Raw genomic sequence first — 26,772 nt, forward strand, 5'->3', positions numbered from 1 at the left:
GAAGGGTGAATGGGGGAGACCCAGGGCAGGGGGTATAGGGAAGAGCAGGGAGCTGTTTGGATATAGAGAGGAGAGAAGAGGCAGAGGTGACCCTGAGAATTCCACTTGGGGAGGTAGGAAATGGGAGAGCAGAAAGGTGGTGACGAGTGGGGGGGCAACCCTCATTTACTTATGTACTCACTCTGCCCACTCACCCTGTCACCCTTCCCAATTTATGACTGAGGTGGGTCTAAGCCCTGCGGCTTCCCCAAGGGGGTGGGCCTGGAGAGAGAGAGATGGGGACAGCTGCTTCCTGGGGAAGAATAGCCTCCAGAAGACATAGAGATGTTCTGTCCCCGCTATGCACAGATGGTGTGATTATAAAATCAACAGCAGTTGTCCAGGGCCTCTAGGGTGGACTCCGGGTCGGTGCTGAAAAGAAGCAAAGGCTGCAGTCTGAGCTCTAGGCCTGGCTCTGCTAGCCACTAAAGGCTGTGCAACTTTGGGGAAGTTGCTCCATGTCTCTGGTCCAAACTTCATCTCTAAGTTTGGTCCTCAAGCCCCACTTCCTCCTCCCTTGGTCACATCAGCCACAGCCATGACATTTCTATCCCTTGCCCTGGTGCCAAAGGCCTCCGCCGGGAAATCAGGCCTCCTGCACCCCATCACTGTCAGGGTCCCTCTGCCCCACGGCCCAGGTTCTCACCTCTGGAAGTCCTGGCGGCAGCACCGGTACACCTCAAAACTGCTGCTGCTGAGGGTCGTGTTCAGGAGGGACACACAGTCGACCTCAGCCCCCCGGGCATGTACAGGATCCCTGTGCAGGGAAAGCAGCTGGTGGGAAGGCCCAGCCCCTCACTACCCTCCAACCTCACCCAAGGACTTCCAGAGAGGCCAGAGCCCCAGTGCCTGGCCCTGGACCAGGGCCAACTGGAGAATCAGGGCTCTGAGTCCTGAGCCCACCAGGCCTGCACTCACCTGCCACGCAGGCATTCACCAGAGACACACAGGCCCCCGTGCAGAGCACCCGGAGCATGATCTGGGAGAAGTTGCTCTTCTGCTGGGGGGCCATGGAGGCTGCAAGAGGACAGGAGTGCTCAGGGCCAGGACTCAGCATGCCCCTCTGCCTGTATCTGTGCCTCCGGCTGCATCTGCTGACACCCCTTTCTCTTCTGGGTGGCCAGAGGGACAGATGCTGTCCTCCTGACGCTTTTGAGTTTGGGAGTCCTCCTTGGCCTGAGTCGGGCCCCTAGGTAGCACTCCACGCCCCCCCACATGCCATCAGTGGCAACTGTAGGAAGAGAACGTGAGTTTGGAGTCAGGCAGACCTGGGATTAAACACAGGTTCAGCCACTTATTAGCTGAGTGACTTGGGCCATCATTCACTTTTGCAAGACTCAGCAAAACGGGATGGTTACACCACCAGGCAGGGAACTGCAGGGGGTGGAAATGTTTTTTGTAAAGAGCTGAGAGCTGTGCAGAGCCTTCTCCCCTAGGCCCCTCCAGGCCTGCCTGTCCCTTGTGGGTACGGGAACTAAAGCCTCAGAGGGCAGGTCACCACCGCACCTCCCGACCCTCCCCAGAGCTCTGAGCCAGGCTTGGCCTACAAGGCCAAGGTGCTAACCTCCTGGGCTACCCCAGCAGCAGAGAAATCATGAAATGCCAGGGCTGGGAGGAAGCTCCACGGCCGCCTTGTTCAGGCTCTGCCTTAGACTAATGGGAGAACTGAGGCCTACAGATCCCCAAGAAATATCTCAGAGCCAGGACTAGTGTCCATCCCCGACTGTCCAGGATACCGAGAGGCCCCTATAGGACTCACTCAGGCCTCCCAGCGTGATCCCAATGGAGCTGAAGTTGGCAAATCCACAGAGGGCAGACGTATCTCTGCTCTGACCTGAGAAGACAGAAGATGAGCGGGGAGGGGCTTCCCTCAGATGGGACGGGAGTTTGCTCAAACCACCCCGTACCCTGGCCTTAATTTCACCCTCTGCCTATGTGCCTTTGACCTTTGAAGCACTCGGTGCTGCCCTCTCCCAGCCATCCACACCTACCTCTAAGTCAACTCAAGCTGCACAACCTCACAAACATAGCCCCCTCCTCATCTGCCCTTGAATCTCCTTAATTACCAGCCTTTCTGGGTATGATTCAGCCTGGCCCAGTCTTCTCACTTTGGCCCTACTAAGCTCTGTACCCAGGAACAGTGGGCGAACGGCCCTTCCCGACATGCTGCAGCCCCGCACCTTTGTTTACGGAGAATGCGCTCAGGCTGAGGTCCTTTGAGGTGCGGTGATGCCCGAAGAGCAGGATGGTGGCCCAGTGGAGAGAGGGAGGGATTCAGAGCCCAGTCGGCTTGGGTTCCAGACTTGTCACGGCCTATTTCAGGTTGAGCAAGTCGATAGCCTCCTAAGTTTTAGTTTCTCCATCAGGAATGTGGGAGTAATAGTAGCTGCCTGGAGAGACTGTCATAAAGATCATCTAATGTACAGGAAGTACCAGGCACAGGGGAGGTATTTAAGCAAGGTAATTCTCCTTCCCTTTTGCTCTGAACGGTTGTGTAATTCCTTAGAAGTGTTAAGAGCCAAAACGGAACAATTTGGAAAAAAAGATTGGCTTAGACCCATACCTCACACCATATAAAAAATTAATTCTAAATCACGGAAGCAGATTAATATTTTAAACATCAAATAATAGGAAATACAGAATAATTATTATTGTTACAAAATAATATTATTACTCTCATTTTGGAGAGGAGCAAACTGAGGCTCACAGAAGTGACTGAGGAACTTCACACAGCAAAAATGCAGCTGTGTCAGAATTTGAACTCAGTTTTGTCTGACTCCAAAGCTCATGATTTTAACTACTTCACCATATTGTTTCAGGAATTTAACCCTTGCCAGATTTTTGGAATGGAGATAACTTTCTAAATTTAGATATTATAGCAGAAATGCAAAGATTTGGTGTAAATTTTGTGTTTAAAAAAATCTCTGAATACAGAATGAAGGGGAGAAAAAAAGACTAGGAAAAATATATGTAGAAAATGTAACAGAAAAGGGTTAATATCTTTATAACACACAGAGTTTATACAAATTGATGAAAAAATATTAAGGTACCTGCATTCTGCTTACTCACTTACAATCACCCCCCCAATCTGCCCAAGTAATCTTAAAATGTCAAAAGTCAAATCTTCAGTAACTTCCTACTGCTCCTCGGCCTGTGTCACTCTCTTTTACAATTACCACCTGTTCTAACCTCACTGCTCTCCTCTCAGTTCTCCAAACAAGTGCTTTTCAACCTCAAGGCCTTTGCACGTGCCTCTTTCTTTGCCTGGAATGCTCTTCCCAATTTCTCCTGGCCCCTCCTCCTCCCTGCAATTCTTGGCCTAATAACCACATCTCAGGGAGGCCTTTTCTGACCAGCTCAGTCAAGGAAGACCCCCTCCCTGTTTCCTCTTATTGTTTCCATCAGAGAATTTACCACAAATTGTGGTTTTAAAATTTTTTATTCCTTTGCTTTCTTGCGTTTTGCTTGTGTCTTTCACTACGTGTAAGTTCCATGTCACCAGGGACCATGTCTGTCGAATTCCCCTTTTTATCCCTGGTACCCAGCAGAGGGCCTGGCACTTCAGAGGTCTCAACAAATACTTGCTGAAGGAATGAAGTTCATTTAAAAAGATCCCGAAGGCACATACCACCCACTATCTCTAGAGAAGGGAGTGATACTGGAGCTGAAAATGAGGAGTGAGGGGAAACCTGGGCTTTTTACTCCATACAAACTTTTTTTTTTTTAAACTAAAGAGTACATTCCTTTACAATTAAAAAAAAATTTAAAAGGCAAGAAAACATTTTTTATTAAAAGTTCCTAGTAACCCAGTAACAAATGAAAACAATGAACTATTATTTGCCCCTTAACGTATCAAAACTTTTTTTTTTTTTTTAAGAGGCTACTCAGCCCTGTTCAGTGTGTGGTAAAATCAATGATCACAGGCACAGCTGGGGCGGTTTCAGTTGTTACAACGCCTCGGGAAAGATACTGGCAGCAACCACACGAGGATCCGTGCCATGTGATTCAGTCATCCCACATCTGGGAAAGCTCCTGAGGAAATGCTCGGAGAGGAGGGAGAAGTCCTGTGCAAAAAGCTATTCATTTCAGCGTTGTGTATAATAGCCAAATAATGGAATTATATATTATATTGTTATATTTATTATAATATAATTAATTATAATTATATTATATATTATAATAGCTGTAATTTTGGGATGATAAGATGATGGGTAATTTTGTCATTCTCAATCATGTTACATACAGCTGTTATTATTTTAGAGAGTTTCATTTTAGAAAGCTTTTATAGTTTTTTTCTTTTTTTTAATGTCTTAACATGGACTTCCCTGGTGGTCCAGTGGCTAAGACTCCGCACTCCCAATGCAGGGGACCCAGTTTGATCCCTGGTCCGGGAACTAGATCCCACATGCCTCAACTAAGACTTTGCATGCTAATTCGCATGCCACAACTAAAAGATCCCACATGCTGCAACTAAAGAAAAAGATCCCGCGTGCTGCAACTAAATAAATAAATAGATAGATAAACAAATAAGTCTTAGCAGAAGAAACAAACCCCTGAACTGAATCCAATATATTGAAGATGAATGTGGTGGTGAGGTCTCCCCGTTTTACTCTCTTAGCTCATGAGATGCTGCCATCCATTCCTTCGGGGTAGGTGTGGCAGGTTCTACACTTGTTTTCCAACAGAAGAGGCAAGGTGCAGCGGCTGGCCCAGGGCCGCACAGGATGGTGGCCTGTCTACAGCTGGAGCTCAGATACCTCCAACGGGGCTCTTTCTCAACCTCAGCCTCCTAAGAGGCCTTGAGAAAGATGGCCTCTGAAGCTGTCTTGTTGCCCAGGGCAACGGGATGTGGGAGGTTGAGCAGCCCCTCAGTGTGTCTCAGCCGGGCCCACGGGGGAGCCGCTGCATCACGCCCTGCCCCAGGGAGGGGACAGGGACACTCACAGAGATCCACTGCTTCCTGGAACCGGCCCACTCCTCGGCGCCCGTCGTTCAGAAACAGCTTCATTCCCAGCAGCTCAGCCACCACCGGGCAGCCCTCCCAGGCCACTCCCATCAAGAAGGCCACTGACCACAGGATGTAGGAGCAGATGAGCCTAGGCATGAGGCAAGAGGAGTGGCTGGGACTGGGGTTGGCCTGGGCTCTGTGGGTGTCCACCCACCATCACCCACCGACCAGGACCACCACCTCCACAGGCTGCGGGGGTGGCCGGAACTGTATCTGGAAGCTGAGCCCCTGGACGTCCATCACGTCTCCCAGCCAGGAGAGGGCAGCATTGATGAAGGCCAGCACAGCCAGAAAAGCAATCAGGTTGGCAGGATGTTGGTCACGACCCTCACGGACATGGCAGCCCCACTGCTAGCTGCTTCTAAGAGGTTTTGAGCATCTCTGTTGATGGGATCAAGAGCCATCATTATTGGCCTATCTCCACAAACAGCAGGGCTCCCCACCCTACAGGCTCAAAGAGGAACCTTGGACAGAGCATTTCAGAGCCAGTGGTCCTTGTTTTCCCTCTGAGGCCAGAGACAGAAAGAGCCTGGCCCAAGCACTAGGATAAGACCCAGACTCCTAGCCCAGATGCTGTCCGAGACAGAAACCACTAGCCACGTGTGACTTTTGAGCACTTGAAAGGAGGCTGATCTGAATTGAAATGTGTTGCAAATATACACACCAGATTTCAGAGATTGAGTCCAAAAAAAAAGAAAGAATATGAAATACCTTATTAATAATTTTTATATTGATTACATGTTAAAATGACAATACTTAGGATATATTTAGTTAAATAAAACATTTTATTAAAATCACCTACTTCTTTTTTACTTATTAAAAGATGACTACTAGAAGATTTTAATTATAGATGTGACTCATATTTCTCTAGGGCAGTGCTGCTCTAGACCTTCAGGAAGTTGTGCGGTTGGGGATGCCCGTTGTATCCACAAGCACATTTGTCAAAAGTCGTGTCTTTCAACATTTTTTAAGAATTAAATGTTACACAAAGGTTGCTAAGACTATGATAAAGAGATGTTAGGAGGTGAGAGAAATCAAGGACAGTGCTCAACACATCAATGCGATTGACACTGGGGATCAGACCTCAAGGCATGTAGAGAAAGTGGTGTGGAACTTTTTAACGACCCTCCTCAACACACACACACACACACACACACACACACACACACACCAGGCACATCCCCAAGAACCAGGTCACTTGCCCATGCCTTGACTAGTCCATGTTTCCTGCTGGTCAGAGACTGGAAAATAAGAAGCGAGAACTGGAGTCTATATCTTCACAAGTGAAGCTGCGACCAGGGCAGTGAGAGAGAGAGGAAGTGGGCTGCGCTTGGTGAAAGACAGAGATGGGCAGAGAAAATAGGACCTGCTGCTGCCCCCACCTCTGCTCCTGTCTCTGCCCCTCCCCCCCACTCCCCTCTCTGCAGACCCTCCTGCTGTGCTCACCTGTAGGTCAGTTTCACTCCTTCCTCACCCCTGAACTTGGACTCCTCCACCTCTGTGTAGAGGGCTAAGGCACAAGGGGCAGCCTTCACAGAGGCAGCAATTAAGGAGGCAGCATCGATCTGCAAGAGTGAGAATGAGGGTTATAGAGAGATGTCAGGAAAATGTGGAGGTCAAGAAGTGTGGCCCAGGGCAGCAGGAGGACATGGTACTCTACCCTGCTGGTATATCACCATCATCAGTACTGCTGTCACTGTCACTGATAATAGTAATACATTTTATGTGTAGAGGGTTACAGGCTGTATGCACAGAACCTTCTATTCCCACACCTCCCCCAGGACTTCAGGAAGTTAGGCAGGGCAAGTACTGTTATCTCACTTGACAGACAAGGAAACTGAGGCCCCAAAGGGTTAAATATGACTTGCCCAAAATAAAGGAAGGGAAGGAATTAGACCCGTTGTGTCTTTCGGCTCCAAGTTCAAGGTTCTTCCTCCCTTTCTAGGCTGTCTCTCTTTGACCACTGATCTGAGGGCTGGTTCATCATTGGCTGAGGGGTTTGTGATGGTTTCAGACAAAGCTCACAGAACCTGAGAGTTGGAATGGATCCAAGATGTGACCTAACTTGACCTCATAGTAAAGGAAAGCCTTCCCTCTAGAGGATCCTTCCTGTCACTTACTGTGGCAGGGAACTCACCACCTCAAGGCAGCCCATCACCTCTACTCCTGCGGTCCGAGAGCTGTTTCTAAGGAAATCTGCCCCTACAACATACAACACCCACCCTTTGACCCTGGGTCGGTCTCCTGGAGCCACGCTATAGAAGCCCTCACAGCAAGATGCTGGAGCTGCCAGACCCCCGGGATTCTCCCTTCCTGAATTTTCATTCTCACTGTGGTCCCAAACCCCCTGCTTCCCTGTTCTCTTCACAGAGATGGAACACTTTTTCACCACTGTGTTATTTACCAAATGGGAGAATTAGAACCAACCCAAACATCTGACAATGGGGGGATGGCTATGCATTGTCAAGCTGCCATCAAAAACAATGGTTACCAAGGCTTCACAATACTGTGGAGAAATGCCTGCATACTTGCATATAGAGCATACCCACAATGATAGGGAAAAAAACAAACTCCACAACTATGCATAAAAAGAAGATCAGAAAGAAATACACTGAAATGTCAACCAGTTGTCTGTCCCTGGCTAGTGGGGCCAGAGTGATTTTCTTTTCTTTCAGCTTTTCTGTATTATCTCTAAATGTCCACATGATATATACTGTCTTTATAAGCAAAAAAGTAAAATAGACTTCTCCTTAAAGTTTGTAATAAATCAACTGCAGTTTTAAAATTTTAAATAAAAAGGAACTAAAGGAGGGGAGGTAAGTTTAAGCTACATGTTCAGGCGAATAAAACAGACGGCCAATGAAGCCCAAGGAAGTACCAGGAACTACTGATGAGGAACCAGGCCTCAGAGACCCTCTGAGGCTCTGAAAGTCTTGTAATATCCTCCTCCTTCTTCTTTTAAAGCCCCTTTGTTTCCTTTCAGCGGTAAGCAGAAACCACTTAAGATGTGTACCAGGTCCAGCACCCACCTGCCACGTGCCCCCATCACAGCCACTGGGTGTGCAGGCCTTGCTCCTCATGGAAATAGCCAGCCCCAGGCAGGTGTCCTCTCTGGACCTTCCAGGCCAAGCTTTGGGACTTTGCTGGCCTCCTCCTCAGCCACCCAGCTCCAGCGGGCACAATACCACATCTGGAATCTTGGGAATTTCCCTTCCACCAGCCAGGACCCTCCCCTTTCCTCCAGCTTGGAGGCTGCATCTGGTTTGTCAACTCGAGTCTCAGTGGGGAGCACACCTTGCACATTCATGGACACTGTCCTTTGAATGGACCAGTCGTGGCCACTGCCTCAAATGCCCCAGGCAGTCATTTCCTGCTCATCTTGGAAAGGGCTGAGTCCTGCACTGGCAGGGCTCCCGGGGGCACTGGGTCAGCCCACACACGGCCTCTCTGCTGCCAGTTATGCCTCAGGGCCATGACATTCTCCAGCGCTGCCTCCAGACACCAGGTCAGGAATGCCTTCTGTCCCAGCATGACAGGGCCCACTCCTGCCCAAGGCCCTCCTTCCTCTACCTAAAGGTGTCCTATGTGAAGAGGGATAGAGGGTAGGAGCCATCCATCTGAACTTTCAAAAAGGTCTTTACTGAGAAAAGAAATAAATCCAGACACTCCAAAGCATAAAATGGGCCAGTTTTAGAAGGCTGGACTTCTGACCCTAATATGTCAGAGAAAGAACAACCACTTTTTCAACACCATGTCAGGTGTTTTTTTGTTTTTTGTTTTTAAGATTTTTTTTGATGTGGACCGTTTTTAAAGTCTTTATTGAATTTGTTACAATATTGCTTCTGTTTTATGTTTTGGTTTTTTGGCCGTGAGGCATGTGGGATCTTAGCTCCCAGACCAGGGATCGAACTCTCACCCCCTGCATTGGAAGGCAAAGTCGTAACAACTGGACCACCAGGGAAGTCCCTTGCCAGGTATTTTCTGTTTATTATGGCATTTAATTCTTAGACTGCTGTGAGGTGGGCAGTAATTCCACCCATTTTACAGGTGTAGAAACTAAGCATGTGGTTGACTCTTACTTGGCCCTGCTTGGGCCTCCCAGACCCTGCCCCAGGGGCTCCCACTCTCGCACAATTGATTGAGAAACATCAGTGGCCATCCCCTCAACCCATCCTGTGTTCACAGCCCAAGGCACACATCTGGATCTCTACTCACAATGATCCCGAGCCAAAGGGGTGGGTAGGGAGACCAGTTTCTGGGGTTTTAGCAGAGAGGGCTCGTGCCTACCTTAGAGTGTTTGGGAAACACACTGAAAAGGGACATGTATGTGGAGGTCACAGTGAAAGGATTCAGTCAAGTAACACTTGGGACCTCAGACCAGGGAGAAGGTCTAGACCAGTGTCATCTGATACAAATATAGCACAACTGTGATTTAAGTTTTCTAGGAGCCAATTAAAAAAGTAAAAAGAAACAGATGAAATTAATTTCATTAATGTATTTAATTTAACCCAATATACCTAACATATTGTTTTCTACCCTTGTAATCAATGTAAAACTTATCAATAAAATATATTAATTGATTTTTTCCATACTAAGTTTCACAGCAGATCTCATTTCAGACCGACCACATTTCAAGGGCTTAATAGCCACTTAATAGCTAGTGGCTGCTGTGTTGGACAGCACAGGTCTAGAAATATCCACATTTTAGCAATAGGAGGGGTGCAGGGAAGAGCCAGCCAGAAGCTGAGCATCAAAGAGAAAGGAGGAGAGAGAAAGGGGGGATTCTCTTTGGAATTCAGGGTCTAAGGGCAGAGCCCAAAATACAGTGAGGAACTGCCTGCAAGAGGGCATGAAAAGAGAGAGGGGAGAGGGTGGGAAGGGCTGTGGGAGGAAGCCCCGGGGGCTGCTGTAGTGGCGGCCAAGAGCCAGGCGGGGGCAGAAGAGAGCTTCTCTGTGACCAGCCTGGAGGCTGATCCAGAAGCCGAGGGAAGGAAGGTGGACTAGGTGCCTTTCACCAGGCCAGCTATGGTGGTAGCCTGGGGCTTCCGTACCAGAGGCTGTGGATGGAGACCCGCGACCACTAGGCTGATCCTGGTGGCCTCTGCACATTCTGTAGAGCTAAAGGGAAGTGGGTACCAGGCCCCTTCAGTGGGAAGGCCCGCCCGCCTGGGGCTGGGCCTGGACTCTGGCCTGGGACAGGGAAGGAAAGGAGGCTGAGCTGTAAGGCGATTGTGGAAAAGGGAGAGAGTTCTTCCAGTACTTTAGTCTTAAGTAATGGCAACGACGCTTATGCGATAGAAAGAATACCATTCTTTTAACTGGCTTGTGGAACCCAAAGCAAGGTTAAGACATTTAAAGGCTCTAAGTCCCGAAGATAGGAGGGCAACCCCTCCCCCAATACACCACCATGAAAAAAGTTTCAGGAACAAAGTTTCAAGTTTTCATTTTTGAAATATCAAATTCCTTCCAAAATCAATTGGTGGTGAGGTATGGGGGAGGGGTGTGGCATGCATCAGCTCTGATGGGCCCTTCCTAGGCCTTGGTAAGAAAAGGTACAAACCAGATGACCTCTAAAATTCTAGGTGGAGGATGCTGGGCGGAGAAGACAAAGCCTCAGAGTGCAAGGGGCCTTCTTGAAAAGTCACGAGGCAGCAGCCATCCTGCCCAGACAGCTCTGTGGGTATGCGGAGCTGAGCCTCCTGGTGTGGCCCAGGTGTCCTGAGGGAAGGAGGGACTGAGGGGCAGGTTAGCTCATCCCCTTGGCCATCCTCAAACACAGAGATGAGAAAGACAGGTGGAATTTGAGACCAATACTGGTCATTCTTTCATCCCCCGACCCATTCACACACAGCATCAGGAGAGCCTGGGCCCTGGGAGAGGCAGGCTGTCCTTCTCCAAACCAGCGCACGGAGGCCCACCTCACCCTAGGGACTGTGACCGTGCATTGCACGGATGAACTTACCCAGCTCATTCCCTTACTGCTCTACATTTATGTTTCTTGGGTTGTTTGCTATTACAAATAATGTTGGAATTTTGCATCCTTTGACCACTTGTGAAAATATTTCTGTATCATAATATTCCTAACTAGATCAAAGAGGAGTATTTTTAAATTGACTGATAGGTGTTTTCCAAAAAGGTTAGAGCAAATTGCACTCGCATAAAGAGTATGTGGGGCTTCCCTGGTGGCACAGTGGTTAAGAATCTGCCTGCCAATGCAGGGGACACGGGTTCGAGGCCTGGTCCGGGAAGATCCCACATGCCGCGGAACTAAGCCCGTGTGCCACAGCTACTGAGCCTGCGCTCTAGAGCCCACAAGCCACAACTACTGATCCCGAGTGCCACAACTACTGAAGCCCGCGTGCCTAGAGCCCGTGCTCTGCAACAAGAGAAGCCACTGTAATGAGAAGCCCGCGCACTGCAATGAAGAGTAGCCCCTGCTCGCCGCAACCAGAGAAAAGCCTGCGCACAGTAACAAAGACCCAACGCAGCCAAAAAAAAAAAAAAAAGAGTATATGAATGCCCCTCAGCCTTGCCGTTTAGAGGCATGTAAAATTTTGCATATCCTTGAGAAGAAACATAAGTTATTATTGTTTTAATTTATCAGTGAGCTTGAATATCTGTTTATCATTTATGAACTTTTCTTTCTTGATCAGTCATTAAACTTTTAAAAAATTGTGATTTTTTACCTTTCAGAGGTTTTTCATTTTTATTAGTTAGCTCTGTCAACTTTTTCCTTTACACTTTCGGATTTCATGTCATGCTCAGAATTTTATAAGAAAAAAGCAAGTTGCAGAAAACTGTGAATAGAATTACCTCACCTTTAGTAAAAAAAAAAAAAAAAAAGGCAAGTATATGTATATTCAGTTATATGTACTTAAATGACTTTTTACACAGAAATATCTGGAATGACATATTTTAAGTCAGTGGTTCCCAAATTGAGCGAGTATCAGAATCACCTGGAAGGCTTGTTACAATACAGGACACAGGAATCCCCGGCATTCCTGATTCAGCAGGTCTACAGAGGGGCCCAAGAATTTGTATTCCTAACAAGTTCCCAGGTGAAGGTGTCGCTGCTGGCCCACTGAGGACACTTTGAGCACTGCTGTTCTCATCTAGTAAGAGCAGTTATCCATGGGAAGTGGGAGTGAAGTGTTTTGTTTTTTTTACTTTATTCACTTCTGTAAGAAGCAAGAATTTCTTCGATATCTAAGGGGGAAAAATAAGATCTTGAAAGACTTGCATGTGAAAACACAAACAAGTACAGTGTTTTACACAAATGTAATGCATTATTACCAGGCACTTTGTAGGGGACACACTGAAGATTCATCTCTGCTTGCCATGCACTAGTGTTGTGATTGGTTTAAGGGCCTGATTCATACCACTGGAATTTGATTTAGAAACGTACTGTGCTCAGAAAGCTACACAAGTAATCATTGAGGAGTAGAGGAAGGACTTGTGCCCAGAAAGGGTGTAAAGGAGAGGAGGTGCGAGGACGGGGTACAGGAAGGGTAGGACAAAGCTCCAGGGGTGGCCTAGGTGGGGGACTGTGTGTCTGAGTTTTGGAGTCAGACAGGTCTGGGCTCAGATCCTGGCTTTGGGCATCTCACTTACTCTCTGAGTCTCAATTTCCTCATCCTTGAAATGTGGATATTAAAACACTTAGCGCTTTGCCTCAGTAAGCAGAATACTGGAAACCTTTGTTCCCACTAGCCACTTAGAAGCCCAAATGGTCCAGCCCACCTGGCCTGCCTTACTCATGTGAAGCTTCTCCTCCCACCATCACAGCAGCCCTGGTTTAGGACGTAGCCCATGAGAGAAGACCCCAGGTCGCTTTGGCCAGGAGCTGTGTGGGGCTCCCACAAAGGTGGGTTTCAGGTTCTTGGTTTTCAGCAAGCAGAAGGAGGGCTCTACATACCCCAAAGGAGATGCAGGCGTCCCGCAGGCTGCCGGCAATGGTGGCGTAGCCTCTGGTCATGACAACGTGGATTTCAGAGAGTGTCATGTCTGCCAAGTAGGGCCGGATCAGTAGAGGAGCCTCAGTCTGCAAACGGGAAAGAGGTCAAACAAGCAGCGCTGGTCAGGCTAGCACGGGCACTTGGGGCGTACCCCCTCCACCTGGGAGTGAGCAGGTCACAGCGAGGGCTGGGGACCCCAGGGGAAGAGACAGCAGGGTGGGGTGAGGACCAGAGTCTGTACTTGGCTGAGCCTCTCTGAACCTCAGCATCAGCCCAGCTCTGTGGAAGGACCCCCAACCCTTCCTGTGGGCCTGATAACGCTCCCCTGTGTCAAGTGCCTCCCACGTCCAGGCACCCAGCTAAGCCCCTCACACACATCACTTACAACCTTCTAGGAAAGAAGTGGTCGTCTCCACATTCCAGGAGAGCAGAAGGTCAGAGAGGTTCAAAGAATTACCTCTGTTCGTGCAAAAGACCAGAAGCAGATGTAACTCCAAGCCTGACGTTTAGTGAAGCCATGGGAGTTGCCAGAGAGAAAGGAACTGGGGCATTCGATGGCATGTTTAGTTCAGGGCACGTGGGGAAGCCTGTAGCCATTCGTTTATTCATTCAATAAATAATTATAGTATATACTATGTTCCAGACTGTGCTATGGAATAGGGATAGAGATGGGGGAGGTGGAGGGCAGATGGACAAGGCAGGGTAAGCAGTGGACCTCAGCAGGCAGAGGCATGATCTGACTTGGGTTTTTAAAGGGCCACTCCAGGAGACTTCCCTGTCTGTCCAGTGGTTAAGACTCTGCGCTTCCAATGCAGGGGCGCAGGTTCGAACCCTAGCTGGGGAATTAAGATCTCACGTGCTGGGCTTCTCTGGTGGTGCAGTGGTTAAGAAACCGCCTGCCAATGCAGGGGACACGGGTTCGAGCCCTGGTCCAGGAAGATCCCACATGCCACAGAGCAACTAAGCCCATGTGCCACAACTACGGAGCCTGTGCTCTAGAGCCCATGAGCCACAACTACTGAAGCCCACATGCCTACAGCCCATGCTCTGCAGCAAGAGAAGCTACCACAATGAGAAGCTCACGCACCGCACCAAAGAGTAGACCCTGCTTGCTGCAACTAGAGAAAGCCGCGCACAGCAATGAAGACCCAAAGTAGCCAAAAATAAATAAATTTTAAAAAAAAAGATCCCACATGCCACACGGCCAATAAATAAATAAATTTTTAAAAAAATAGATAAATAAAGGGCTACTCCAGCCTGTGTGTGAAGGATGGGTAGGGGCAGCAATGGTGGCAGGGAGAACAGAGAGGAGGTGGTTGTCGTGTCCAGGTGAGAGACAAGTGTGGCTCATAGCAAAAAAAAAAGCAAAAGGGCAGCAGGGCAGGTCTGGGATGTGATGTGGGGCAGAGCTGTCAGGACTTGCTGATGGACTGGATGCAGCTGGGAGCAAGGGAAGCAAAGGAAGGAAGGATGACTCCTCGATTTTTGTCTAACAACCTCATTGAAGACGTTGCCATTTACTGAGAAGGGAAAATCTTGGAGACGTGCATGTGTGTTGAGGGAGGGAATTAAGGGTTCTGCTTGTTCGGACTTGCCTAGTAAATTATCTAAGGATATCCAAGTGGAGGGTCAAGGGGGCAGTTATATATATATCAGACTGGAGTTTAGGGGAGAGGAAGTATTTAAGCCATGGGGCTGGGGCAATCCCCTGGGGACAGACTGTGGCCAGAGAAGAGAATAGGGCCCAGGCCTGCCAACACTGAGCTTGAAATGATACCACTAATCCTTGAAGGTTCCCCGTCCCCGTGAAAGTTAATTCACCTTTGGAGCTCTTTCGGTTATCGTGTCATATTCACCTAAGATTTGTCTTTTCTCAGCAAAAACCATTGATTACATTTGCAGCATTTTATATAAAATAAATGCTGATACTGAAATATCTTTTTCTCTTTTGCCTCATTTTGAACAACTAAGGGATTTTGGACTATTTATCTCAGAGCACATCTGTCTTAATTTGCTTAAAAAAAAAAAAACCTTTGAAATCTACACATTTGCATTATAGCAAAAAAGATGCAAATATCCTCCAAAGTTTCCTAAACTGCCCAGTGAAATATGGCATACTTTGGCAAGTATGTTTTTTTGGTGACTTACATGTTGGGCAGATGGGCCGGGATTCTGGAACAGTCACCAGAGTCTTACCCCTAGGAGGGTCCGGCCTTCTGCAAGGGACTCAGGACTGATAGTCCCTTCAGAGTCACACTTAGATTGGAAAATACATTTTCAGAAAGAGGGAGGGGGAAAAAAAGACAAACTGATGTTGTGGAAGGAACCCTGTCCAGGAAGAAGAAGACTTGGATTCTAAGTTCTGGTTTATGTTGTGGGATCTTGGCAAGGCATTCCCAGCCCCGAGCCTCAGTTTCTGCCTGTATTAAGAGGAGAACATTGGACTCCATCTGTAGGACTTGTGAGTCTCTAAGCTGATGAAGACAGCCTAGACCTAGGGTGGGAAGAGGTACCAGGGAGATACTATCCTCCTTGGCACAACCCAGGCAAGGAGTGTATCCCCAAATGGAGCATCCCTAGGGCAGCAGCCTTTGGTGACCCTGGGAGAAGGTTTGATTGGCTCTTCTGCTGACTGAATCAGAGCTCTAGGGACCCAGGGCACCCGCCCTCCTTGAGGGAAGGAGGCTGCAATACTGACCTGGCTCACAAAGATGGTTCAAGCCACACTCAGGGTCTTCGTGGCCATGGGGCCCATGGTGGCCTGCATCAGCCAGGAGATCTAGAAGGAAGCAGGGTGCTCTTTGTGGATTGGTATCAGCAAGCCCCAGGGACAGAGAGAGTCAGGGGTGGAAGTACCTTAAAAGTCTTCCTTCCAACTCCCAACCCAGGTAGAACTCCCTTACCTACATTTCCCCAAAGGTCCATTCATCTTCTCCTTCCACACCTCCATTGATGGGGGCTTATCATCCATGAAAAAAGGATTCCCTGGTCAAATATATTTGAGAATTGCTGTACACACACACCTTGGAGATGACCAATACTTACCAGTTTATTAAAGGCTCTGAGAAGTCCTGCACAAAACTTGTTTAAATTTGTTTAGCCTGGTGTCTAGCTTAGCTTCATAAAATTATTTGACCAAGGGACTTCCCTAGCGGTCCAGTGGTTAAGACTCTGCGCTTCCACTGTAGGGGGCGCAGGTTTGATACCTGGTTGGGCCATATGGCGCGGCCAAAAATAAAGTAAAATAAATAATTTGACCATGGGATCCCTTTACCTAGTAGCATTTATTAACTTGCTGTGAAACTAGAGTTTTGTGAAAGGCTTTGGGAAACACTGTATTAAAAAGTTCTTTCTTTTAATCAACATGAAATCTGCTTCCCTGGAATTTCTCTCCACTGCAGGTACCTCTCAGGCTGCCTTTTCCCTAACCTTCTATAAGTGTTTAGAATCCTACCCGTAACCTTCTTCACCCTGGCCTTCTCTTTTTTGGCCCTTCATCCCTACTTCCTTCAGCCATTCTATGGAATGTATGGTCTCAGGCCCTTTCAAACTGAACCCACTGATAGTTCAGTTTGTCATAGCCCCTTGGTTGAACACATTCTCCAGATTTGGGGATAATTGTCTCCCTTAGGCCATGCACTGTGCACTCTTAACATAACCACAGGCTGCACTTCTGGCAGCTGCCTGATGATACTGGTTTATTCTGAGCTCAATCAGCTAAAAACCTCAGAATCTCTTGTCCAATGCTGTCTGTCTCCTGCATCCTGGTTTTGTGCAGCAGATTTTATGAACATAAGCACAGGATTTGACATTTATATCAGCTAAGTCTGGCCCACGTGACCCACTGCTCTCAAGATCTTTTTGGTATAAATTATTTTTTCCCCTAACACTTCTCTTCAATGCAGCCCCAGTTCTGTAAACTTCCCTCCCCCAAAGACCCCACTGGATTTTGGTGCCATTTCTCCTTAGTAGCATGACAAGAGACTCTGTGAAAAGTTGTTTTGTTGGTAGTAGACTCTGAGAGAAGGCTGGGGAGCAGGGGATGCTGGAAGGTCCAGGCCCTCAGAGCAGGGGATTTGGGGAGGGTGTGGGCTTGGGAGCAAGGCATTCTGGGAGAGTGTGGTTCCTGTCAGCCTGTGATTCTGGGAGGGCCCAGGCTGGGACCTTGAGAACTCACCTTCAGGATCACCCACTGCATGAGGCTCACATAGTAGAGAACGGACATGGCACAGATGAAGAAAACAATGATGGGCAAAACCTGCCAGCAAAGAGCACAGACCCTGGGGTTAGAGGCAGAGAGGTGGCAGGGTACCACGCAGGGCCTCGGAGGCCCCAGACAGCCACTTCATCCAAGGGCTTGCCACTCAGAGCCCCAACGGGGTCAGGGAAGAAGCTCTGAATTCAGTGCATGAAATCGCATATGGGGCCTCTCTGGAGGCAGCTGTCCTCTCTGTTCCCCTCTAAACATTAACCATCCACCCAGGCACCCCTTGGGCTGTGGTAGAGAAGCAGGACTTGAGTCCACCACTTTTTATCACCTGCTTCTTTGTCTGTAAAGTGGGGAGGAAGTGACTACCTCTCAGGTTGTTGTGAGGGTTTTGGGAGCTGGCTCAGGGCCCAGCACCTTCCTAGCACAGGGTCTGTCCTCCACCCTGAGCTCAATCCTTGGCCCATGACGCTGGCCTTAACCTCCCTCCTGTGCTTCGGGCCTGAATCAGAGCCCCTCATCTTTCTAGTGTTCTACTTCCACTCGGTGCCAGTGAGCTCCGAACGACACTCACTGTGGACCAGCCATCTGCATTTCCTCCTGTCACCCTCTTTCCTATTACCAGGCTTATGACTGCTTTTCACTTACTCCAAGCCTCTTCAATTTCTCCTTCAAAGCTTCCTCATGTCCATTTCCTTCTCCCCAGGGCCTCCCCTTCCCTGCCCCGCACTTCCTTGTTACAGTCTGACTTAGAATAACAAGGACTGGCAACAACTTAAATGTCCCTCAGTGGAGGACTAGTTTGATAACCTATGGTGTGGCTGTGCAGTGGTGCACTCAAAGTCAGGAAACAAGAGTGAGGAAACTCACTAGGAGTAGTTTGGGGATGATTTTCAAGATAGATTGTTAATGAAAAAAGAGGGCTTCCCTGGTGGCACAGTGGTTGAGAATCCGCCTGCCAACGCAGGGGACACGGGTTTGAGCTCTGGTCCAGGAAAATCCCACATGCTGCGGAGCAGTTAAGCCCACGCGCCACAACTACTTAGCCTGCACTCTAGAGCCCGTGAGCCACAACTACTGAGCCGGCACTCTAGAGCCCGTGAGCCACAACTACTGAGCCGGCACTCTAGAGCCCACAAGCCACAACTACTGAGCCCACGTGCCACAACTACTGAAACCCGCACGCCTAGAGCCCGTGCTCCGCAACAAAAGAAACCACCATAATGAGAAGCCCACACACCGCAACGAAGAGTAGCCCCTGCTCGCCACAACTAGAGAAAGCCCGCGTGCAGCAACGAAGACCCAACTCAGCCAAGTAAATAAATAAATAAATAAATTTATTAAAAAATTTTAAAAATAAATGAAAAAAGAGAAGGTGTAGAACAGGGTGCATGGTGTGCTACTTTATGAGTAAAAAAGGTGCGGGTGGCATTGCAGGTGCTCTTGTGTGGGCACAGACATCCTTAGACAGATACGCAAATGACCAGGAATGGCAGCTACCTTGGGGAAGGAACTGGATGACTTGGGGGTCAGGGGTGGGAGGGAGATTTACTTTTTACCAAATCCCCTTTTGTACAGTTGGAATGTGCTATCTGTTCCAAATAGCTTTAAAATAATAAGTTATGCAGAATTAGTAATAACATGGGAGCATTCTTATGCTAGAATGTTAAGTGGGGAAAATGGAATATTAAAAGCACAGAAGGAAGGCTGGGACGCATACACCCAAATAGTCAAGGTAGTTGCTTCTGTGTGCTGGGACTGTGGAAACTTTGTTTTCTTCTTTCTCCATTTCTAATTTCTCATCTGCTCCTATAATTTTCTATAAGAGGTGGACACTTCTCAAGGGAGGAGCACAGGCACAGGAGAGCTTTGGGGGCACCTCATCAGTGCAGTTTTGGACTTGCTGGGTTTGAGATGCCTGTGGGTTTGAGTGGACTGTGGACTGGGAAGGTGGGCAGAAGGGCCGGCAGCTCTGAGGAGAGTTCTGGGCCAGGGCTCGGTTGAGGGCAGGTTGAAGCCACGGGGCAGATGCAGTTCACTGAGGAAACTGCCCTGGAAGAGAAGAGCAGTGGCTGAGGACAGGGCCCTGGGGTGAGCATCCCTGAAGGGTGAGAGAAGGAGGAGGAGCGCGTGGTGGAGACAAAGAAGAAACCGAGTGGTTGAAGGACTTCCAGGAAGGGGTGCGATGGAAATTGAGGGCAGCTTTTCTAGAAGGGATGGTCCATCAGCTGTGCCAGATGCATCAGAGAACTCAGTAAGGACTGAGATGGATGCTTGGCTCCTAGCGATTCAGGGCTCCCTGGTGACCTAGGTGAGAGCAGTGTCAGGAGGGATGGGCACAGAGGCCGGGTATCAGCGAACCAAGGAGGGAGTGGGACCCGAGGAAGTATAGAGACAACAGGAGAAGCTTAGCTGTGCTGGAAGGAAGAGGGGCTGCCGAGAGGGGTGAGGGGTGGAGGAAGAGGTGTTTTCATTGTTCAGAAGGAGGGTGTAGAGCAATCAAGTTCAAGCTCTGGTTCAAAATGAATCGGGACTACAGAGTGGTCCCTGATGAGAACAGAGACTCTGCCTAGGCAGCTCCCCTGGAGAAGAGAAACAAGCCCTGCTGAGGTTGTTTTCCCTTTCCCGTCCCAGATGAATGCCGCGGGTTCTGTCTGGATCTGCTCCACTTGACATCCCTGTCACCAGCGTCACTGCATGGGAGTGTCACCTGACAGGGAATGCAGGCACTGGGTGGAGCAACTCTCTTCCTGCCCTGTGACTCCCCAGGCCGCCTGGTGCTGGACACACCCCCCAACACAAGGGTGGTGACAGCATCCTGCTCTCCCTGGGAGAAAAATGCAGAGAGGATCACGTACTGTCTAGACTGCCTGTTCAATTTATCACGCGAGGGACCGCTCGGCAGCCTGGCAGGTTAGCACAGATGGCTCAGGCCAGCAAGGAGAGGGCCCGGGGCAGCAGAACCCGACTGCAGAATCGGGACTTTCTCCTGGCAGCAACCAAGAGACATTTTCTAGCTGGGAGATGGGGATCTTTGGTGGAAGAGAAGCTGGGACATTTAATACTAAATAAGGGCCCTGAGGCCAATATGATCTGACAGTCCAGGAAATACCCTTGGGCCCTGTAGCATGTGAGATGGCGGAAGACAGGGCAGGCAGCTGGCTGTGGGAAGGGGGAGGAAAGTGCCCTTAATTCCTACCACTCGTGCACTATGCAGTCCTGCTAGGAGCCAGGTACGCAACGTGTGGTGCCTCACGGATCCTCAAAGCAACTGAGGTCGATGTCAATCCACTTCACAGTGGGGACACTGAGGCTGTGAGATGTTGGTTACCTGCCCAAGGTTACACACCTGCAAAGAGACAACCACTAAGCAGGTTGCCAAGGACCTACCATGACCCTGAGGAGGTTTGCCCTAGTGCCAGTCCTGGAACCTCATTTCTTTGTCTTCAGGAGAGGCATCCCCTCCCAGGCAGAGCCTCAGCCCAGGGTGTAGCAGCCTCGAGTAAGTCCTGACCACCACTTTGTGGAAACTCAGAGCAGGCCGGTCCTGCTAGTACCAGCACTCACCCTTACTCAAGGGAAAAGGAAAGCATAGCGCCTCTAAGCCAGTGGTTCCCAAAGGGTGGTCCCTGACCAGCAGCATCACTTGGGAATTTGTCAGAAATGCACATTCTGAGCCCCACCCCCAGAGTTTCAGATTCAGTAGATCTGGGGTGCACCTGAGAGTTTGTCCTTTCCCGTGGACACCACACTCTAAGAACCACTGCTGTAGAGTGTAGAGAAGACTCTCCGAGCAGACGCCATCTTCTTCCCAGGAAACAGGCTCTGAAGGCAGGGCTAAACCCACTCAGGGCCTGGTCCTGCCGCTTCCTCTCTATGGAGGGAGTTGAGCCAGGGCTGCTGACGCCCTCCTAAGGCTGTCCCAACAGCTCCCAAACCCCCAGCCCCCAAGGCCTAAGCCCTGTCGCTAGCCCCAGGCCACAGTAAACCAAAAATACCCAAAGCTGGAAAATTCCTCGGAGGACACTGCTGCAATGTCCACCGACCTTGCAGAAGGAGGAAGGGACTTACTCCAAGGCCACAGAAGCTCCGCATGCCTCCTGATTTCCTGCTTATGCCATTCCCTTCACCCAGAGTGACCTCACCAGTCTGCCCCCATGCCTGTCTATCTCTGCCTGTCAAAGTCTCCTTCAGAGGCCTCTGCAGATGCCAAATTCTCATCAGATCTCTCCAGTTCCATCATCCCGTCCCCCTCCTTTCAGCACCCACCCCTTCTCCACTTCCCTTCCATTCCCTCCTCTGGAAATCACGCTCACTACGGTTACCAGTGACCCCTTAATGACTAAATCCAAGGGCACCTGTCAGTTCTTATCTTACTTGATGTGTTTTTTTCTGGCCACATTTGGCGCTGATGACCACTGGGGACTGCAGAGGCTGCATCAGGCAGACACCCCGAAACCCTTGGGAGATGAAAACACTTTCTGCCTAGGGGTTCCTCGGGGAGAACATTTCATCAGCACTGCTGAGCTTCGTGAGTGGGTGTGTGTTCCAGAGGCTGGAGTGATAGTGAAGGAACGAGTGAGTGAGTGAGCATGTGCTCCCAGGTCGGCCAGACCCAGGAAGGTGTGGGAGTGGGGGGGGGGGGTGGGAGGCGATCGTGTGGGTGGAAAGTTACTAGAAGGGAGATGGAGCCAAGGTGGAATGACTAATCGAGACCATACAGCCAGGAGGTGGCTGCCACGTCGACCGTGCCAGAGGACATTGAGGGCTGAAGGAGTCCCAGGGAGATTCAGCTTCCTGGAGGAGCAATGAGCTGGACCGTGGCCCAGCAGGAAGCAGCTTGGATTCTGAAAATCTGAGTGAGCTCAGAGATTTCCCCAGGCTGACATGGGCCAAAGACCTTGGACTAGGGCCACATGATTCATGGAAAGGACGGAAAGAAAACTCTTGAGTCTTCCATTCGACTCAGCACTAACAAAGTTACCCCCAGCTTGAGGATAAGCCCCAAGCTCGGCAAGTGTGTGCGTGTGTGCGTGTGTGTGTGTGTGTGTGTGTGAGAGAGAGAGAGATAGGCAGGGGTGCAGGGTGTGAATGAAACTTTGTGATTAGTAAATCTTGTTGAGAAAGGGAGTTCTGTGGCCATGGAGCATTTGTCTTAAGTCCTCCCTCATTCCGGCATGCCTTTGCTAAGGAGACCACTGGCTAATAATACACTGGCCAGGAATTTGTGCAGAGGAGGACAGGGCCTCCCCGGGGCCAGGGAATAGTTGGCGTTCGACTAGGAAATGCTAAGCCTGGTTAATGATACACTCACCTCTCCTGTTTTTATTCTCTTGACTGAACATCCAATCTCAAAGTCTTTAGCAGCTATTCACTGGTTTTAAATTTATCATTGTTATTATTAGGGATGCTTTTTGTATTTGGAAGGGATACCTGATGTCACAGACTTCTACTTAGAGTATGAGGAAGAAAACATCGCTTAATTGAAGTCCAACAACCTGGTTCTAGCCCTGCCTCTACCTTAACTCACTGCGCAGTTATGCCCAGGTCACTGCTCCTCTCTGGGGCATGGTTTGACCATCTGTAATATCAACAGGAGGCCCAAAGATCAATGAGCTCCCTCCTAGCCCAACGGTCTATGAATCCATGGTTCTGAAGGGTGATTCGGGGAGAGATGCAAGTAGCAGGTGTGTACATATTCTTCTAGAAAGGGAGGAGAGACACACAGCTAACACTGGCGAGGGGATGGACAGAGCAGCAAGCCAGGTGATACTTTCTTTGCTGAACTGGGAGAGAAGTTGAGTGGTGGCTCTGGTGGACGGCAGCTGCTTGGATGCCCCTTCCCTCACTTCTTTCGGTAAAAAATTTGACTTTCCTTTAGGAAACCACCCCTCCTCTACTCTCAGCCCAGAGGCTCCAGGTTTGGCCCATCAAAGTGAGGTATCTTCCCTGGCTACAGTTCAAGGATGGCATATACCCCAAGCCAGGCTAAAAAGAGCCTACTTTTGGATTTCCTGCTGGAGCTAGTGGAAAACAGGCTCTCTCTCTCTCTGCTAGGGTTGCTAAGTTGGTTGGATGTAAGCCTGGTACCTCTTTATCACAACCTCAAGAGAGCCTATCCAATACTAAGACTAAGACTAAAGCCAAGTCTAAGAACACAGAACCAGGATATAAGCAAGGCAAATCCCAGGTGATGGTGCATACCTGGATCCAGCAGGACCTGAAGCCTCTGGATTTCTCAGTTATCAGAATTAATCTTTCTGTTTGTTTGTTTTCTGTTTAATCTTTTCGTTTAAATCAATTTGAGCCGTGTTTCTGTCATTTACGACCAATGAACTCAGGAGCTAAGCACCCCGATCAGGAAGTATAGCCTAGACTCCCAAAGGCGGCCCCACGTTACAGCTGGGAGGGACTCCAGATCAAAGGGTCCATGCCATTGCTGTTTCTCCCAGGCAGGTATGCTATCTGCCACGTGTGCTCTGCTCCTATACTAGACCACAGATGCTCACCTAGAATAGAAGGGCACCCTGAAAACAGAGCTAATCCAGGTCCTACAGGGAGCTGTCTGCCTTGTTTTCTATAATGGGGGGTTAATAGTACCTGCCGGTCCTAGGCAATAATCCTTCAAATGGTGAGTTTCAGAGGGTGGCTTCCACTCAGTCAGAGCAACTGACTCCCTGGCTTTGGGTGGGAACATGAGACTCCGGTCACTCCAACTTCAGTATCCCCTGCCCTGGCCTTAGTGATTGATTGGGTCAAGAATGGTCACATGACCCAAGGCAGACCAATCCAAAACCCACCCTGGGATTTTTTAACTTGAGCAGGCAGAGAAGAATTTCCCCCGTGCTGGGTGACACGCATGTAAGAATGAGTATCTGGTGTTGCTGGGGGCCAGGAGAAGATCTGGTATGAAAGAATGAAGCTAACACCCTGGGATGAGCAGAGATTCAAGGCTGAGGGCCACGAGCCTGGCAGCTCTGGGGCCCTGGTTCCAGCTGGCACCAGTTCTACCTTGCCTTCCAGCTTGTGAGCCAAGAAACAGTCCTCCCTCTCTCCTCCCTTTAAAGCAAGTTTCAAATGGGTTTCTGTCCCTTTCAAATGAACCAAAGATATACTGTTTTCTTCTAAACCAAGGGAAAAACAAAGATCCAAGGTCGGAGGCCCCTTCGTTACCACTGTCTACCAAGGAAAGGGCTCTGATATCAAGGCACAGAAGTGAATAGGCAAGAGCATCGGGCTTATTCCAATCTTGATTCCAACCCTCTCCAGTGTTATGAGCTTGGCACAAGCAACAACCACTCTGAGCCTCAGTATCCTCACCTGAAAAAGGGGGATAATGATATTCTTTTCCCCATAGGGTTGTAAAGGTGAAGTGAGTGCCTGGCATAGAGTCCTTGCTCCATAACTAGTAGCTGTTACTATGACTTCCTTCTCCCTAAGCTTTTCTTCACTGTTCCACCAGAATCTCAGGTCAGAGGCGGACACAATTGTTTCTAGGGGCCCTGGATCCTGCTGCAAAGCCTGTGTGTAGCTTTTGGCTCTAGAAGGTTGGGAAGCTCTGGCCTCTGCTGGGGAGGTTTGGAGAAAGAAGAGCTCAGCCCTGGTTTTGGGCCAAAGGACAAGCTGCTCAGGACCACACAGTCATGGGAACGGTGGCCCAGCCAGGGGGAGGCTGGCTGGGTGGGAGCCCAACCCACAGCCAGGGCCTCAAAGAGCCAGACGTTCCCAGCAGTCAGAGAGACTTCCCACTTGCACAGAAGAACCAGCATTTATCCATCTCATTCATTCAGCAAAAAGCAGCGTACCAGGCACTGGGCAGGGCTTTGCTGGGCTCAGGGTCAGTTAACCGACACCAGCATGAGTAAGACCCAGGCTGTGTCCTCAAACAGCTAAAAGTGACAGCTGCAATGTGTGGAGCTAAGTGACGAGCTTCATGGAGCTGGTCTCTCAGCTGCACACCCCCACTTCGCTCCCCACGGTGGCCTCCCTTCTGGACTGTGGCAGTCTGGTGGTCCCTGCGTCATCACCTGGGTGTGAGGCAGCCTCCTCCCTGGTCCCTTTTTCCAAGCATCCTGGTTACAACCCTTCCTACCTACTATTGAAATCACAACTGTCCCAAAGCTCCAATCAAGTCCCTCCCTGCTCAAAAATCTTCAATAGCTCCTCATTTCCTGGGGACCAAATCCAGGTGCCTCAGCCTGGCATTTAAGACTCTTCAAGAGACAGCCCCGCCACACTTGCAGTTTATCCTCCAATCCATCCTTTCCTTCAAATAGCTTACGTGCCCGTCGAACTGAACTACACCCTGTCCCTTAGACAGCCCAGAACTCTCTCACCTCCACGCCTTTGCCCAGCCATTTCTTCTTCCTGACTATCTCTGTGCCTCCAATTTTTTCCTGTCCTAAGGCTCCAGTTCAAATGCCACTTCCTTAAGGGGGCATCCTCACTGTCCTTATTTTTTAAAATGTCTCCCTAAATGGACTCCCCAGACACTTTCCTTCGTGCCAGTTACACCTGAACCTGGCTGCCTGGGGAGGTCGAATCACAGAGTGTTGTAGTTTGCCTTGTAAAGTGTGAGAAGCCACCGCCACTGTTTCTCTGTCTGGTGGACATAAGAAGCCACCCTGGAGCAGGACTTCACTGTTTTTCCCTGAAACCTTGGTGGCCCCTACTTGGAAATGCAAATGTAAAGGGAGCAGCCCTTCCCCGCCTCTGCCCTACAAGAATGGTGTTAGGGAACTTTTGGAGGGGCTGACAGAGGCCTACACAGAAGGGATCCTCTCCCTACACTGAAGTGATCTCAGAAAAACATGATGGACAAATTTGTCCTGAGAGGACAGGAACCTGGTCCCTCCCCATTTCCTCCTAGGGCTGACATTATTGGAACCCCTTGGATGGAGTGGATGTTTCCCAGAGAGTTGCTGGCGCAAACAGAGACCAAAGCTCCCAGAGGACCTCACCATGATTCAGGGTTGGGGGTGGGCTGGAGGTGTCTGGACTCGTGAACTGGCTTGACACCCAGAAGTCCATGCCAAACCCATGGCTTGGGCTGGAAGCCTCTGGGCCCCAACTCCCCCAAGCAGGGTGGGGAGGCTCTGGGAACGATGGCTGAGTAATGGCAAAAAGCAGAAATCTCTGGAACCTACGCGTGGGATCCTGCACGGCAGCCCCATGGTTACTGTGGTCCAGGACGTGCTGGAGTGGGCAGCACCAACTCCCATCTGTGCTGCTATGGTAACAGGGCAGAAACTGGGGCGAGCTACTGGGTAAGTGGGGCCCACGTCTCCGTCTCTCTCTACCTGGCATTAAGCCTGGAGCGGCCGCAGGGTCCTGAGACAATGTGGATGTGAGGCAGGCAGAGGAGCTACACTCGAGATCTTACTAAAGGAGGCACTTGGGTGCTTGGGCGGTCAGTCGGGGAAAGAAGAAATATAACCACAGTTCCACCCCAGAACAGTGAAGCAGTCACCCCATCCCATACTCAGCACAGCCTGCCTTGTTTTAAATTACAGTTAGGGCTCTACCAGTACACAACAAAGTCTTTCAGTCTTTATCTCAATTTC

General features: G+C 49.6%; 1 protein-coding gene across 1 annotated transcript in view; it reads right to left on the reverse strand.

Annotated features, from left to right (window-relative positions):
- Positions 1-338: 338 nt before the first annotated feature.
- SLC28A1 (solute carrier family 28 member 1) overlaps positions 339-26,772 on the reverse strand; it is a 53,966-nt gene continuing 27,532 nt past the window's right edge. The window contains 14 exon segments of the mRNA XM_060293422.1: positions 339-411; positions 686-779; positions 782-796; positions 958-1,056; positions 1,799-1,863; positions 4,761-4,771; positions 4,978-5,026; positions 5,028-5,135; positions 5,256-5,358; positions 5,361-5,428; positions 6,494-6,612; positions 12,963-13,088; positions 15,701-15,781; positions 17,180-17,260. Coding sequence (XP_060149405.1) covers positions 339-411; positions 686-779; positions 782-796; positions 958-1,056; positions 1,799-1,863; positions 4,761-4,771; positions 4,978-5,026; positions 5,028-5,135; positions 5,256-5,358; positions 5,361-5,428; positions 6,494-6,612; positions 12,963-13,088; positions 15,701-15,781; positions 17,180-17,260 — 1,092 coding nt within the window.

Source organism: Globicephala melas, chromosome 2, assembly GCF_963455315.2.
Source record: "Globicephala melas chromosome 2, mGloMel1.2, whole genome shotgun sequence".
Classification (NCBI taxonomy): domain Eukaryota; kingdom Metazoa; phylum Chordata; class Mammalia; order Artiodactyla; family Delphinidae; genus Globicephala; species Globicephala melas.